At 40.3% G+C, this 14,609-nt stretch overlaps 1 protein-coding gene across 2 annotated transcripts in view; it reads right to left on the bottom strand.

Annotated features, from left to right (window-relative positions):
* The window catches only part of PRKD3 (protein kinase D3), an 89,406-nt gene extending 75,381 nt beyond the window's left edge, over positions 1 to 14,025 (bottom strand). The window contains exons 1-2 of one of the 2 annotated variants that reach the window (XM_045447126.1): positions 13,840 to 14,025; positions 5,815 to 6,774 (exon numbers count right to left, since the gene is read on the bottom strand). In XM_045447126.1, the coding sequence (XP_045303082.1) occupies positions 5,815 to 6,102 (288 nt within the window). In that variant the 5' untranslated portion in view covers positions 6,103 to 6,774; positions 13,840 to 14,025. Of the gene's footprint in view, positions 1 to 5,814; positions 6,775 to 7,827; positions 7,934 to 13,839 lie in introns of those variants that run through there. The other variant, XM_045447128.1, reaches the window with a different exon arrangement.
* Between the last annotated feature and the right edge of the window lie 584 nt (positions 14,026 to 14,609).

The following is a 14,609-nucleotide window of genomic DNA, read 5'->3' as shown; positions in this document are numbered from 1 at the left end:
AAAAGACAGCAGAACAATAGACTACACACTGTATGACTTCATTTATATGAAAATCTAGAAAAAATCAAACTATAGTAACAGAGTGTAGTGCAGTGGTAGCCCAGGACCAGGACGAGGAAAGGAGACTGCAAAAGTGCAAGAGGGAACTTAGGGGGTAATGAAGATGCTCTATATCTTGAATGGGTGATAGTTGCACAAACTTCCTGCAATTGTTAAAACTCCCCACACTCGTGAATATCAATGGATTTTATTACAGGTAAATTATATATATTACGTCTGATTTTAAAAAAAGTAAACACCTTATTAAAATAGCTATTAAAGGGAAAAAAACTACATATATGGCATACTTCTATTTAATGCCTGAGAGGTACTAGAAAATCAAGCAATATAAAATCCAATCTTAGCCAATAAATTAATTTAAAAATGTAATGGTCATTCCATTTAGATCACTGTGCTGTTATTTGAAAAAAATATTGAAATATTATTTCTATATATGGAATACATGCAGAAGACACAAAATCTAAAAGGTACACAAGGGTATACAATGAAAAGTAAATCTCCCTTTCACTCTTGTTTCCCAGTCACCAGTCCCCTCCTGGAAGAAATCTCTCTCTCCTTCCAAGGTAATCAAAAAGCAATCAAGCGATCATATATACATGTACATATGTATGTGTAAGTGTATGTAGTACAAAATGATAGTACAGCATGCCCTGTTCTACACTTATTATGTTATCTATATGTCCTATATACTTTGCAGATCTCTCCCTCCCCCAACCATGTCCACACAAAATGTTTCCTTTTTTAATAGCTGCAAAAACTTTTATAGAATCCCACAAACTACACTTTGGATCACTGCAGGGGTACTTTAAAAAGCCTTACAAATTAATAAACTCCATTCTGGTACCTGAGGTCAAATTCCTATTCCTTATATCTGAGGTCAATTATTACTAGTATATTGTTAACACTGGATGGCAAAAATGTAAAATAGATGGAATACACATTTGGTATTATGACTAGATTAAAAAGATTATTTAAAAAAATCTAAAATATCGTTAACATGAAATCATATCTCAGGCAGTCCTCCTCTACTAATTCAAAAGGAGGATTGCCCTCCAGGCTTACTTCACTAACTTTTAGAGGCCTTTCCTCTGGTCCTTCAACAAAGTAAGAGCTCTTTTCATCACTTTTCCGCCTTGTTGGTTTCTCTACAGAAAGAAAGTTGGGAAGGTTCTTCTCAAGGAATAATGATTCCATTTCAAGAGTCACAGCAGAACACTAGGCCCCAAATCCTTAAAAATTTCTAGAACACGGGAACTCTATCTTATTAAAGTTTGATAAAAATCAGTCCTATTCTCTCCCCCCAGAAAAACCTTACTTTTCTTTCTGAATTTTCTATCTTGGTTACCAGCATCACCACCCATCCAGCCACCCACGCTCCCGTCTTCTTCAACAGGCTGTCAAGTTTTACCAACACTACTTGCCCAACACTCTTCAAATATATTCACTTCCCAACCATCTCAGTTCAGATACTCATTACAGTGGCTTCTTACGTGACCTCCTTATTTTATGTCACACTGAGTTACACATTTAAGCTTTCCCAAACACAAATCTGATCATGTTGCTCTGCTGCACGCAGACCTTAGTTAAATCTCTGCTCTTACAGGAATCAAGTGCAAAAATTTCCTTTGCATGAAGAAGGCAGTGTGGTGCACTGAAAAGAGTACACAGGTTTTGGAGTTTAAAAAAGACCTGTGTTTGAATTCCAACTTTCAGCAAGTAATTAAATGTCTCTGAAATTCAGTTCCTCCTTTATTCAACAGCAATTATATCACCCACACTCTTCCCACTCAGTGAGGTCCTTGGAGAAGGAGCATCAACCTCCCCTAAGACCATATTACAAATGCTTAGACCCACCCCAAACCTACTGATTCAAAACCTACATTCTAGAAGAATCACTAGATAACTGGCATACACATTAAAATTTGAGATGCACCACAAACTATTGTGAGGATTAACTAGAAAATGTGTGTAAAGCTCCCAACATAGAATAGGCACTCAATAAATGTTATTATAATCTTCCTCTTGTCCCCTTCTGTATCTTCAATCATCTTAATTCTTTTACCTGGAATGTATTCCTCACCTCCTATATTATTGAAATCTTGCTCATTCTTTTTTTTTTTTTTTTTTTTCAACGTTTATTCATTTTTTTTGGGACAGAGAGAGACAGAGCATGAACGGGGGAGGGGCAGAGAGAGAGGGAGACACAGAATCGGAAACAGGCTCCAGGCTCTGAGCCATCAGCCCAGAGCCCGACGCGGGGCTCGAACTCACGGACCGCGAGATCGTGACCTGGCTGAAGTCGGTCGCTTAACCGACTGCGCCACCCAGGCGCCCCCGCTCATTCTTTAAATGTCAAATAAAATGCTACTTTCTGTATGAAGTCTTCCACATCCTTTATTAACCTGAGAAGAGCACTCTCTACCTTAACCTCACTTTCTACTTTTCATGTTTTACTGTTTCCTTCAGTAGACTGTAAGCTTTTTGAGAGAAGGGATATATGGTTAATCTTCCCAACCTAAAATTTAACCAGTACCCCATCTTTTAAAAGGTTCAGGTAAATGCATTTCCTAAGAATAGATATAAGAAAAGCAGGTATGTGACCCTCAGAGCCCTGGCAGCTAACCTGGAGCTGTAGAGATGTAGGTAATGAAAATGGATGACTAATAAGCAAGTACCCAGGAGGGAAGGAAAAAACAAAAGAACTTCTGACATGATTTTTCCATCCTCCAAATGAGTTAGGGATCCATGAAATGTCTCTATAAAATCTCAGAATCTGAGCTGGTTGCCTTAAGATTTTTCTCTGGTTAGGATCTGGAGTAGGTCATCCCTTGAAACTCCTTTTTCCTTTAACTGTCTCTAGCAGTGAAGACCCAATTTTGATTAAATATTTCATAATCTCAGCACTGTAATTACACACTAGAAATCATCCCAACTCAGTCATTGATAGATTTGGAAATTGTAATCCAGAGAAGTCAAATCACTTGTGCAAAGTTAAACAGTAAATAAGCAATACAGCTGACCTAGTTTCAAGCTCAAAACTCTTAGAAATGTGTAGTATGTTTATGCCCTATATATGCTACATATTTTTGCCAGATACATCCCCATATCACTATAATACTGATTCAAATTCAGTTCACTATGATATTTCTAGAATCAATAATTCTATATAAAGTTTACCCTAAGTTATCTTTTTTTTCCTTCGGCTCTATCCTGTTTATTTCCTTGGTATCACTGTAATTTTTCATGGATTATGATTTTTAATCAAGTTTTCTAAGAATTTAACCCATCTGACCCACTTCTCACATCTATATTAAAGATGAAGTAACATGAATTCTAAAATAATCCTGTAGGAAATCAGCATGCCTCTGTATAAATGTAAGAACAAAGTGAAATTTTAGAAGATTGAAAACAATAAACACAGACTCTGCCAAAACATTGGTTATAAATTTCTATAGGTTTGGGGTGCCTGGGTGGCTCAGTTGGTTAAGTGTCCAACTCTTAATTTCGACTTGGGTCATGATCCCAGGGTTGTGTGATGGAGCCCTGTGTCGGACTCTGCACTGAGTGTGGAGCCTGTGTGGGGTTCTCTTTCTTTCTTTCTCCCTCTCTCTCTCTCTCTCTCTCTCTCTCTCTCCCCCTCCCCTGTTGGCACACTCTCTCACAAAATAAACAAACAGTTTTTAGAATTTCTATGCACTCAAATAAAAAGGAAACATTAAAGTTACAAACTATAGTTAAGTTAAAAGCTTACCTTTAAATTAAAAACCTTGTGGCAAAAATATTTGTGACAAACCTCTGTAACATTTAATGAAAGGGAAAATAAAAGCAAAAATACTTAAAGGCACGCAGATAGTTCTACAGATCTACAAAAGGAAAGTGAATCTTTAGGCCACATTTCAACAGACAAGTTATTGTTGACACACAGACACAGATTATTTTTACAAACCACATCACATGTTTTAGACTATTAAATGCGTCTACATCAGAAGATAATAACAAACAAAGATAAGAAATTAAAAGAAAAACAGGGGTGGGCGCCTGGGTGGCTCCATTGGTTGAGTGTCCAACTTCAGCTCAGGTCATGATCTTGGCTCAGGTTCGTGGGTTTGAGCCCCGCATCGGGCTCTGTGCTGACAGCTCAGAGCCTGGAGCCTGCTTCGCATTCTGTGTCTCCCTCTCTGTCTGCCCCTCCCCCACTCATGCTTGGTCTCTCTCTCTCTCTCTCTCAAAATAAATAAACATTAAAAAAATACTTTGGGGGGCACCCGGGTGGCTCAGTCAGTTAAGCATCCGACTTCAGCTCAGGTCATGATCTCATGGTTCGTGAGTTCGAGCCCATGTCCGGCTTGCTCTCTCTCTCTCTCTGCTCCTCCCCCATTTGTGCTTTGTCTCTCTCAAAAATAAACATTAAACTTTTTTTTTAATTTTTAAAGAAATTAAAACAAAAACAGGAAGATAAAGAGCATGAATCCAAATATATTAATCTTGTGCAATGATTTTTAAAATAAAAAATATACTAATTTGTTTGAACCATATGCTCAGTCCATCAAAAATAAAATGTACCCAATTCACACTATGTAAATATACAGTTTCATGACAAAATAGAGAACGTCCCTGCTTATCCACCAAATCAAGATTATTAAAGACATTTAGCTAAGGTTCCTTAAAAAATAGTATAGTATAGGGGTGCCTGGGTGGCTCAGTTGGTTAAGCGTCTGACTCTTGGTTTCAGCTGAGATCACTATCTCACACTTGTGAGATCCGGCCCTGTGTCGGGCTTGGATCTGGGCATGGAGCCTGCTTGAGGTTCTTTCTCTCCTTCTCCCTCTGCTTCCGCCTTTTCTCCCATTAGCGCTCTCATGCTTGCTTGTGCGCGCGCTCTCCCTCTCTCTCAAAAACAAAAATGGTATAGTACAGGACAGGAGACAGGTAGAAAGGAAACAAAAACTACCCTCAATTTCAAATTTTTATGTATTGTCATATATTCAAAACTCATTTACCTATTTTTTAAGCAAGAGAGAGTGGTCTTCTCATATCAGATGGCAGTTTAGGTGAAATTAAGACCAAAAGGGAAAGAAAAGAGTATAAAAAAGAGGGCGGAAAACAGCGCACCTAGGAAGAACACGTATGCACCTGGGACTCAGCCACAGCTGGGTCTTATCCTTTAGGGAAGCCATCTGGATGGCTTGCACCCTCTAACTCCTGTTTTCTCTAAAAACAAAGGAGATTTCTTAAGTCCTCTTGATTTAATATGGATTTTCATGCTCTTAAAAAGGAAAATTGAATAGGCAGTATTTTAAAGTTAGGATATAGGTTGGGGCGCCTGGGTGGCGCAGTCGGTTAAGTGTCCGACTTCAGCCAGGTCACGATCTCGCGGTCCGTGAGTTCGAGCCCCGCGTCAGGCTCTGGGCTGATGGCTCAGAGCCTGGAGCCTGTTTCTGATTCTGTGTCTCCCTCTCTCTCTGCCCCTCCCCCGTTCATGCTCTGTCTCTCTCTGTCCCAAAAATAAATAAACATTGAAAAATAAAATAAAATAAAATAAAAAATAAAGTTAGGATATAGGCTCCAGTTGTTAGGACCTGAAATTTCAGACCTTAGGCTTCTAGCCTATTAGCACTTTTCCCAAAATGATCAAAATTAGGACATAATCAATTGACTCACGTGTTAACTCATTGTTGCATGTATAATTTATAGAAAAGCATCAGGAACAACGTTAATTAGAAAAAGTATGGACACAAATAGTATGCACAGTACCTTTTGATAAACAATGGAGCACACAAGATCCTTGACAGCAGATAAAGAGAGTTCCTGGGCTTCAATGGTAACACTCTCCCGTGTAAGGCCAATTTGCAGCAGAAATGAAACTGTATGCTCTGAGCCTCTGGAGTTGGTGAGTGATGGTGCACTGAAGCTTCCATTAGAGAGCCGGGCAGAGAGTCCTGTTTTAGGACTTGAACACGGAGAAGGAGTGGGAAGCACAGCAGGAAGAGCTGCAGGTAAGACAGACTTCTGGGCTGATGGAGGGGAATTGTTTGCAGACATCTGCCTTTCTTTAATCTTTTAAAATAGTTGTCAATTCTTTTTCAGTGGTTATGAAGAGGCTTTTACAATCACAGGAGTAAAAAAATGACTGTACTTTTGGATTTAATTGAAAACTGCTGTATTTCCTCTTTTAAGCCACTCATGCCAATGACTGCATCTTCTACAACTGTGAGCTGAATACACAGAAGGTCCCACTTCCCCTAGTATCAGATGTCCCATCAAAAAACAGTCTTGTCTTCAGGACCACAACCAGGGATTTGGAAAGGATTTAACATCACTGAATTATCCTCATCAGAAAAGAGTTGACACTGCTTATTTACTAGCCATCTTCATCTATTTTCTTTTAAGTCTACTTTTGTCTCTCTCTTTTAATTTCAGAAAATACATATTGAATAAAAGTTGTTTTTCTGTTAAGATGAAATCCTCCTGGTTTAAAAGAGAAGTGTTTAGGATTAATCTATTTAATCCTTATCCTTAGGTTCAATGATTTGATGGGATACTTTCTCAAATATCCACACCTTAAATCACCTTCTCAAATGTCTTCATTTTCATTTTTGGGGGGGGTAAATTTTTCCATGATGAAGCACAAAGCTTTTTAAAACAGTACAGGTATATTTCACTTGAAGAATTGGTCCGCTGAGAAGAGTTGATGTTTTCTGAAATGTAGTCAGCCTGGAAGGAATTTTAAAAACACTCTTAATATTTTATATTCATTTGACATTATTTTCAGAATGCCAAGAATCCCTTTAATTTTTTTAAATGAGAAGTCTTGGTTGCATGTTTACAATTCACCAATAAATCCTAACGGGTAGTCGTTCTGGAGGTCTAGTTATCAGAGTCTTGTTTTTTTTTTTTTTTTACTGTAGATATAATTTTAGGGAGAGCCTTCTGCTCACCACTACCACCACCACCACCAAGCCCGTGGCACCCCTCACTAACACCCAAAATCTGAAGATCAAACACTTTTATTCCACAATACACAACTGAGGTAAGACAAAAACAGAGAAAAACAGAAGGGACTAAAAGAAGGTTAAAACTGATACGTCATAGAAATAAAGCACGTACCACTCAGCCATACCGAAGAAGTGGAACACTGTCCTAATAAAGACATGTTAAGAGTATTCTTTTTTATATCAAAAGTCTAATTCTACCAAAATATGATTGCTGACTTGCTTTTTGACAGATTTCTTCCATAAGGCCAAGAAAGCAGAAGGGGACATACTATGCACAGTTATAATGTGAACAACATACTTAAGACTGGAACATAGGAGAAAATGACCTTATCATAAAGGGTTTCTATAAGTAAAAAGAGAGACAGCACTAGACTCAGTTATATATGTATCACAGTTTACAAAGGACATTTCAAAAACAAAACAAAAGGCATGACCCCCATGGCCTAAGTGAAATGGCTCACAAGAGATCTTTCTAAATTTTCCATATATAACCGTAAACAATTCCAATGATGAAAAAGAGTGAAGCATCCAATGTGGTTGCAGAATGACTCTCCGGAGAGTAGTTAATGGGGCTAAATAAATCAGGATGAACACAACAGAAGAGCAAAAACATACAGATGTAGTGTCAGGAATTAGAAAGCTCAGGGAAAACTAAGGCTTAGAAAAAATTACTTAAAGATAACAAAAGCTTTTATAGCTACATTCAAATAAATATTAACCCACCTTATACAGTACAGCACTTAACATCTCATAAATGCTTTACATACTTTACCTCGTGCACACCTCTTTGGAGACAAATATGACTTTTGCAGATGAGAAAATAGAAGCACAAGCAGATAAAGTAACGTGCCCAGCATCACGCAGGTAATTCAGAGGCAGAGTGGGAATCAGGACCCAAGTTTCATACTTTCTTACTAAGTGCTATCTCCATAAAATAACATACTATTTTTCAAAGAGAACAAGGAACTGAGAGAATCACTGCTCAGAGAGGATGTTGTTAAGGTTGAGCACGTACAGAAGGCAGAATTGCTCAACTTGTATTTTGCTGATCTTCTCTCAGTTTTTAAACTAAAGTTGTAGAAGGGCAATGAGAACCGAAACCCCAGCCTGGTGAATGAGAGAGACTAAAACAACTTTATGTAGTAAGTCTTGGGTTCCAGATGCAATTCATTCCACACTGCAAAAGCAATTAGCAAGTGTAATCACAAAGCTGACTCCTAAAATCTTAGAGAAAGAGCTCAGAAAAAAATAATCAGGGCCTGGAGATGGGTCAGGGTTGCTTCGAATTTTGAAGCTGGAGGAGTAGGGAAGTAGATTTCAGAAATCACAGACATATAAACTTAATTTTTAGTCAAATCTGAGAATAGATTATGAAAGGAAATGGTTTCTGAATATTTAGAAAAGAATATAATAATCACTAGATGTCAGCATGAATTCAAACAGAACAAATAATGCCAAATCAACTGCATTTACATCTTGGAAAAGAAGGATTACTAGACTTCTCAGATGCAAGGGAAAAAAATAATAACTTATAGTCATTGAGCTCCAACTATCTGCCAGACACTGTCTAAGCACTTTATATGCATTACCTCATTTAATCCTCTGCAACAACCCATTTTATAGTTGAAAACACACGCTTAGAAATTAAAGTACTTGCCCAAGATCACACAATTAGCAAAGCCAGGGAGAAAAAAGTGTATTCTGGCCAAAACAGTATTCACGATGGTTTTTCACACTATTTTTGCAAATATGTTTGAGTGTGAGTTGGATGTTAGTGTAGTTGGGTAAATTCACTACTCTAGATCAGCCTAGATGAAAGAAGTCTTGAGGGGAGTGCCTCAGAACTCTGTCCTCAGCCCTATATTGTTTTTGATTATTCACAAGATAAAGACACAGAAAACATGCTTATAAAATCCTCAGAGTGTACGATCCGGGAGAAATAAACTAAAATTAAAGTGAAATGTAACAACAGTGAGTGTAAAGCTTTATATTTGGTTTCAAAAAGTTAATGGAGAAGAAATGGAGAAGTGCTGATTTAGAAGGTATTCAGAAGGGGAGTTAGCCACCTAAGAGTTTAACGAGAGCTGCTAATCTGTAACTAAAAGAACTAATGCAAATCTAACCCCCCAGGACACTGAGAACACATCAGCACCAACCTGTAAACTCTGTTGCCAGTCAGCCTACCTTACCCCTGTATTCATTTCTACAGTCCACATTTTTAAGAGCCATATTGATTAAAAAATAGTAGTAACAGCATGCATCTAGATAAAGGTGAAAACAATGTCATGTGACAAATACATGCTTAACAAAGCCAAACAGAATAATGGTGTTCAAACATTTGAAAAGGTGTTAAGAGAATAATCGGCTTTATTCAGTATCACTGCAGAGAAGTAAAATGAAGATAACCGCACTGCTTGCTCACCTCACAGGAGGTCAAGAGCACGGAGCTACTGCATGTAAAGTACTTTCAACAGTACCCGGCTTACAGTTCAGTGCTCAGTAAGTTTAACGATTTTTACAGTGATTCCATAAGGAAATTAAGAAGGAAGGTCCTACTTTATGCTGCTAACCGCTGCGATTGATATACGATGCTTCATTACGTTCTCGAGACCACTCTAGATTTGTTCCACTCTGTTTTACTGAAAAGGAACCAAAGTTTATAGTTGCTTGCTCACAACTACACAGCTAATGTGAGATGGAACTGGGATTCAAACAAAAGTTTGCCAGACTCCAAAGCCCGTGTTCTTTCTGTTGCATTCCACCTCCAACAGCCTAACTACCCACCAGGTTTTCTCCTGAAGTAGTCAGTCACTTACAAGTAGTTTCAAAAGCTGAACAACTGTCATGAAAAAGGTAGCAAAATATCTACGAATAATACTGTATTCAGGTCAAATACTTCAAAATACAAGATACTGCTGTGTTCAATAATAATTTATTTTCAATGGATGTCTTCCCACTAAATTTCCATTTTATTATAACTGTCTAGTAATGCAATCAACCAATTTATCAGAACTATTGATAACTGTTAATAAACTATATAAATGTTATAGTTTTGTATAAAAATATTTTTTACAGTTTCAGCATGAAAACAAATAGAAGAAACTAAGTGAGCTGTCTTTAAGCTTCTGCCCATTCATCCCAACTGTTTTCTCTCTCCTTTTATTTTATGGAACCCTGATTTTCTCTGTAAGATGCAAGACGTAGGATTCAAAATATTAACACTAAACATCAAAAAAATCCAAGAACTGTAATTTACTTTGTCTTTATGTTTCAATTAGAAAACAGAGACAAAAGACAATTACTAATTTATAAGCTATGTATCAATTAGATATCTTTATTTCTAACAGCTATGGATTGGCAAGCATTTCTAATACGTTTACTTGGAACATCTCAAATATTCTTTGGGGGGAGTTAATTTGTCACATATCCCATTCAAATGAGCTTACAGGATCCATCACCACTGCGGAATGGAATCAAAAGATGAACTATGAAAGGAATCGTGAACCCAACCTGCCATATTACTACAGACAAGGTAAAACAAAGCCTATGACTTCGTAGTAACATCACAAGTTGATCTACCTTTCTCTCCCACTCCCTTACCTCCCCCCTGAATGTACGTATCTCTTATCTTGGCAAAGCCTCTAATTACAAGCTCTAACAACAGCATTTTCATTCAACAAATATTTACTGAGTGCCTATTATTTGCCAGACTGTTAACTACAGTCGCTGTGCTTATATAGCAGTAACCAATACAGATATGGCTACTGTTCCTTCTGGAGCTTACAGTGTGATGTGGGGCACACACATTAAACAAACACCATTCACATAAACAGCAAGGGAACTACAAATTATGAAAAGTGAAATGACTGAGTATGCCAAAAGGACCTAATTTTAACTGGGGTCTCAGGCAAGGTGACTTTAAGGAAGTAGTGCTTAAGCTAAGACCTAAAGGATAAGTAGGAGTCAGGGAAGCAGAGAAGGGAGGATTCCAGGAAGACAAATCCAATTCTTACATACAGTACTTCAAAAGGAAGCTCATTATTTAGTGTAGCCAGTGTCCTTTTTGTAATCAGGGCTAAAGTGAAGAGGTAAAATGTTTTTCTTATTCAGAACAGCGTAATATTTACCATGACTCCTACTAGTAATGGGTTGTCCTTGTTCAATTTAGTTTTGTGTGCTAGGAATGCTATTTTTTTTTTTCCCCCTCCTGTTAATATGTAGACAGACATATTCTTTTAGCACGTAAAAAAGCATGTGCCCTTTTTCAGTGCAATACTGACCAGTGTCCTGAGGTCATTTTGCCTTGATAACAGGCTTGATGTGGCTTAATAATCCTAGTGTTGCTTTTATACTGTATATCGCATTAAAGTCAAATAACTTTTTGGTTTTTTAAAATCACAGTTTGCGGCAAATACAATTTCAAAAACTATTACCTTAGGTTAATACTTTTCCTAAGAGATCAGCATTCAACTAAATTGTTGCTGCTAAAATTCTGTTGATCTGGATCAGTGACATTTGAATCTCAGTCCTTCTACTCTCAGAGAGAGGACAGAGAGCATACTATGTCTGCTCTCTGCTCAGCCACTGAAAAGTTTATCCGGTAATAAGATTACAGACTGCCAATCTGGCAATGCTGTAGGAATCTATGCTGGGCTTGATGGGCCTTCATCGCCTCTCTTCACCCCAGTGGTATCTGAGAAATCTGACTGGCTAACAGCCAATGAGCAATTTCTCACACAATGTCACTGTAAACTAACCACACAAGTGGAGAAAACTTTTCTGCAATGAAATTAAAACAAAAACATTTCCTAAGTGTATCATCTCAAATTTTTTGACGAACAGGACAACTGCTCCAAAGAGGGCACATACAAGTTCAATTTAAATTACATAATCAGAGACTCAAAGTACTAACAGAAAATTGTGAACCATAAGAATGATTATTAAATCAAGTTAAAATCTGTACTAGCAAATAATTTCCTCATATATCCAGGCCTGTAAGAGTAATTTCTTTTAAAAATGAGCAATTCACTTCAATATGGTAATATTTTCATCACCTTTAAAATGTCTTTTTTTAAATGAGAAAATGTCCCTTAAAAGTGCATTTAAATGATCATTTCGTTTTTTCTCTATGAGGTTTTTTCAATTCTAATTTAATTTTTTAAATTTACTGTCCCAAAACTTGATTTATTAAAGCCTTTTTTTTTGCATATGCCAGTGTTAAATTAAAAACAACCCACAAGAGAAATTTCTTTTAAAGAGGTCGTCTGATGACACTGAAAGCTTATAAAATCTGTATATCTAAAAGACTCACTACTATCTGAGATGCTTAAAAAATTACTCCAGATATCTTGAATGTGAATCATCCTAAAAAGTGAAATGCTATCCACCAAATTATTGTATGTAAACTGGCTTGTCAAATACTCCAAACTCATCTGATCAGGTCTACCACATGTATATTAACTGCTAAAAAGCAAAACGTAAGGTGAAGGCTTTAAGTGACATGTTTAAAATACTTTTACTAAAACTTGTAACTTCTTTTTTAGCTGAATTTTCATGCTTGCTCTCAATTCAGATCCTAACAGGGGAGGAAGAAAAGGTTCCTTGATAAAATTAAACTAGTCTAGACCTAGATCGGGGTACTTTATATGGACGTCTTCGGCAGCAAAGCCAGAGGTATTCCCAGCCTTCGAGGCATGAGAAGTTGGTAAGTAAGTAAGCTTGATCTAAGCAAAATCATAGTCGCTAAAAACGTAGGAAAGAACTGCAGCGTTAAGTACTAAGTAGAAGCAGTTGTAAGAGTAACACAATATAGCATTTTCTAGGGTACAGATTAAGGCATTTGAAAACTTTTTGTTTCATTTGCGGCTACAGCTTATGAAGGCTGGGTAGTACAAAATTGTAGTTCAGGGTGGAACTTATTCTTCCTAATCAAAGATGACACCGATATCTTATTTCCTGTGGGGATGGGTGTGGTCGAAGAGACAGTTATGTCCAAGCCATCAATCTGTGTATGGAAAAGTCTGCAGGTTTTACGCCTGTCCCTGGAATTTATATTCGTGCCTGCAGTCGGCAAGGCCTATGCTTCTGCCTGCGATGACTTCAAATAAAATATCCAACAGGCAATCGAGTAGTACGCGGTTATGGTTGCTGCTCAAAGAAACAGTCGCACTCCTCAGCGTTTCATCTCAAGAAAAACCTCCCGGGGTTAAGAACAACTCCGAGCAAGGCTGCAACTTGCAAAACTAAGCACAGTCAGGAAACTGGGGTGGGGGCTCCCATGCTCTAAGCACCATTTACTCCCCGCTCTGAGACGGCTGCAACTCCGAGTGATGAAATGAAAAAGAAAAAAGGCTCATCCCAAATTCGGCAGCTCGACTGTCGCGGGTCTGGCGTCGGAAGCCAGCTGGAGGGACCCCGAAACAGACCGCTCCCGAGGCGGCCGCGCGGGCGGTGGTCGCCCGCGGAGCGCGGACCCAAGTTGGCCTCAGCGCCCACGCCGGAACTTGGCCCCATCTGGCGGCCGCGCCGGCGCCCCCCGCCCGCCGCGGCGCCCCCCCTCCCCAACCCCGCCCGTGCCTCCCGCCCAGCGCTCCGCCAACTTCCCGCCCGGCCCCGGGCGGTCGCCGCCCAGCCCCGCGCGGGGCCCGGAGTCCCGCCGCCGCCGCGTGCGGGTGGGGGAGGGGCCGCCGCCGCCTCACCCGACGGGCCGCGAGAACAAAGCGGCGGCCGCCGCGGCGCTAACTTTTTCGGTGTCTGATCTGCGCTCCCCGAGGCGACGACTTACAGAGGGAGAGCTCCGCCGATCGTGAGAAACTCCACGGCCGCCAGCGTCTGAGTCCCGGACGAGGCGCCAGCGAGGCTTCACGCGCCTCGCACGATCCCGCCCGCCGCTGGCGCCCCTTCCTCCCTCTCCCTCCCGCCCTCCTCCCTGTCCCGTCCTGAGGCCCGGGGGCGGGGGGCGGGGGCGTGCGGGGCGGGGGCGCGCGGCCGGCGCGGGGCCTGCCGGGAGCTGTAGTTTCCGCGCGGGGATGTCAGTCACGCTATGCCTGCGCGCGGTGCAGGGGCAGCACGAGCGCTGGGTCCTTTCGGGCTGGCCCTGCGCGCTCGGAGATCCCTGTGCCTCCGTGGGCGCGCGGCAGCGGGGCGCCACCGGGTATTTGAACCAGTTACACACGGCGCTTGATACCCATCATTGCCTCTTGCTCTTTTGTCGTCCGCTCTGACGGAGGCGACGGGGGCAAGGAACCAAGAGGTGGCAACTTGGACGGGAGGCTTGCAAGAGGTCCACAGCAGAGAGCAGCTACCCCCCTGAGAGCTCTTCTCCCTGCTCCCCGCCTTTCCCTCCCTCGGGCCTGCCTTCCAGGTGGCCGCCTGGCGCCGGGGCCCCGGACATCCCGCCCCGGAGGCAGAAACATCAAGAGCCTTCCATCTAAACAGAGTAAATCGAAGTGGCTACTTTCCATGTGTTTCGTGTTTCCTCTCTGTCCATCATGGAACTCCACGGGGTCCCCTACCATCAAACTGAAGTGCAGTCAAGCATCACAAACCTCGGCT

The sequence above is a fragment of the Leopardus geoffroyi genome, chromosome A3, assembly GCF_018350155.1.
Source record: "Leopardus geoffroyi isolate Oge1 chromosome A3, O.geoffroyi_Oge1_pat1.0, whole genome shotgun sequence".
Classification (NCBI taxonomy): Eukaryota; Metazoa; Chordata; class Mammalia; order Carnivora; family Felidae; genus Leopardus; species Leopardus geoffroyi.
The sequence above is the reverse complement of the archived record's forward strand: the minus strand, read 5'-3'. Positions and strand labels throughout refer to the sequence as shown.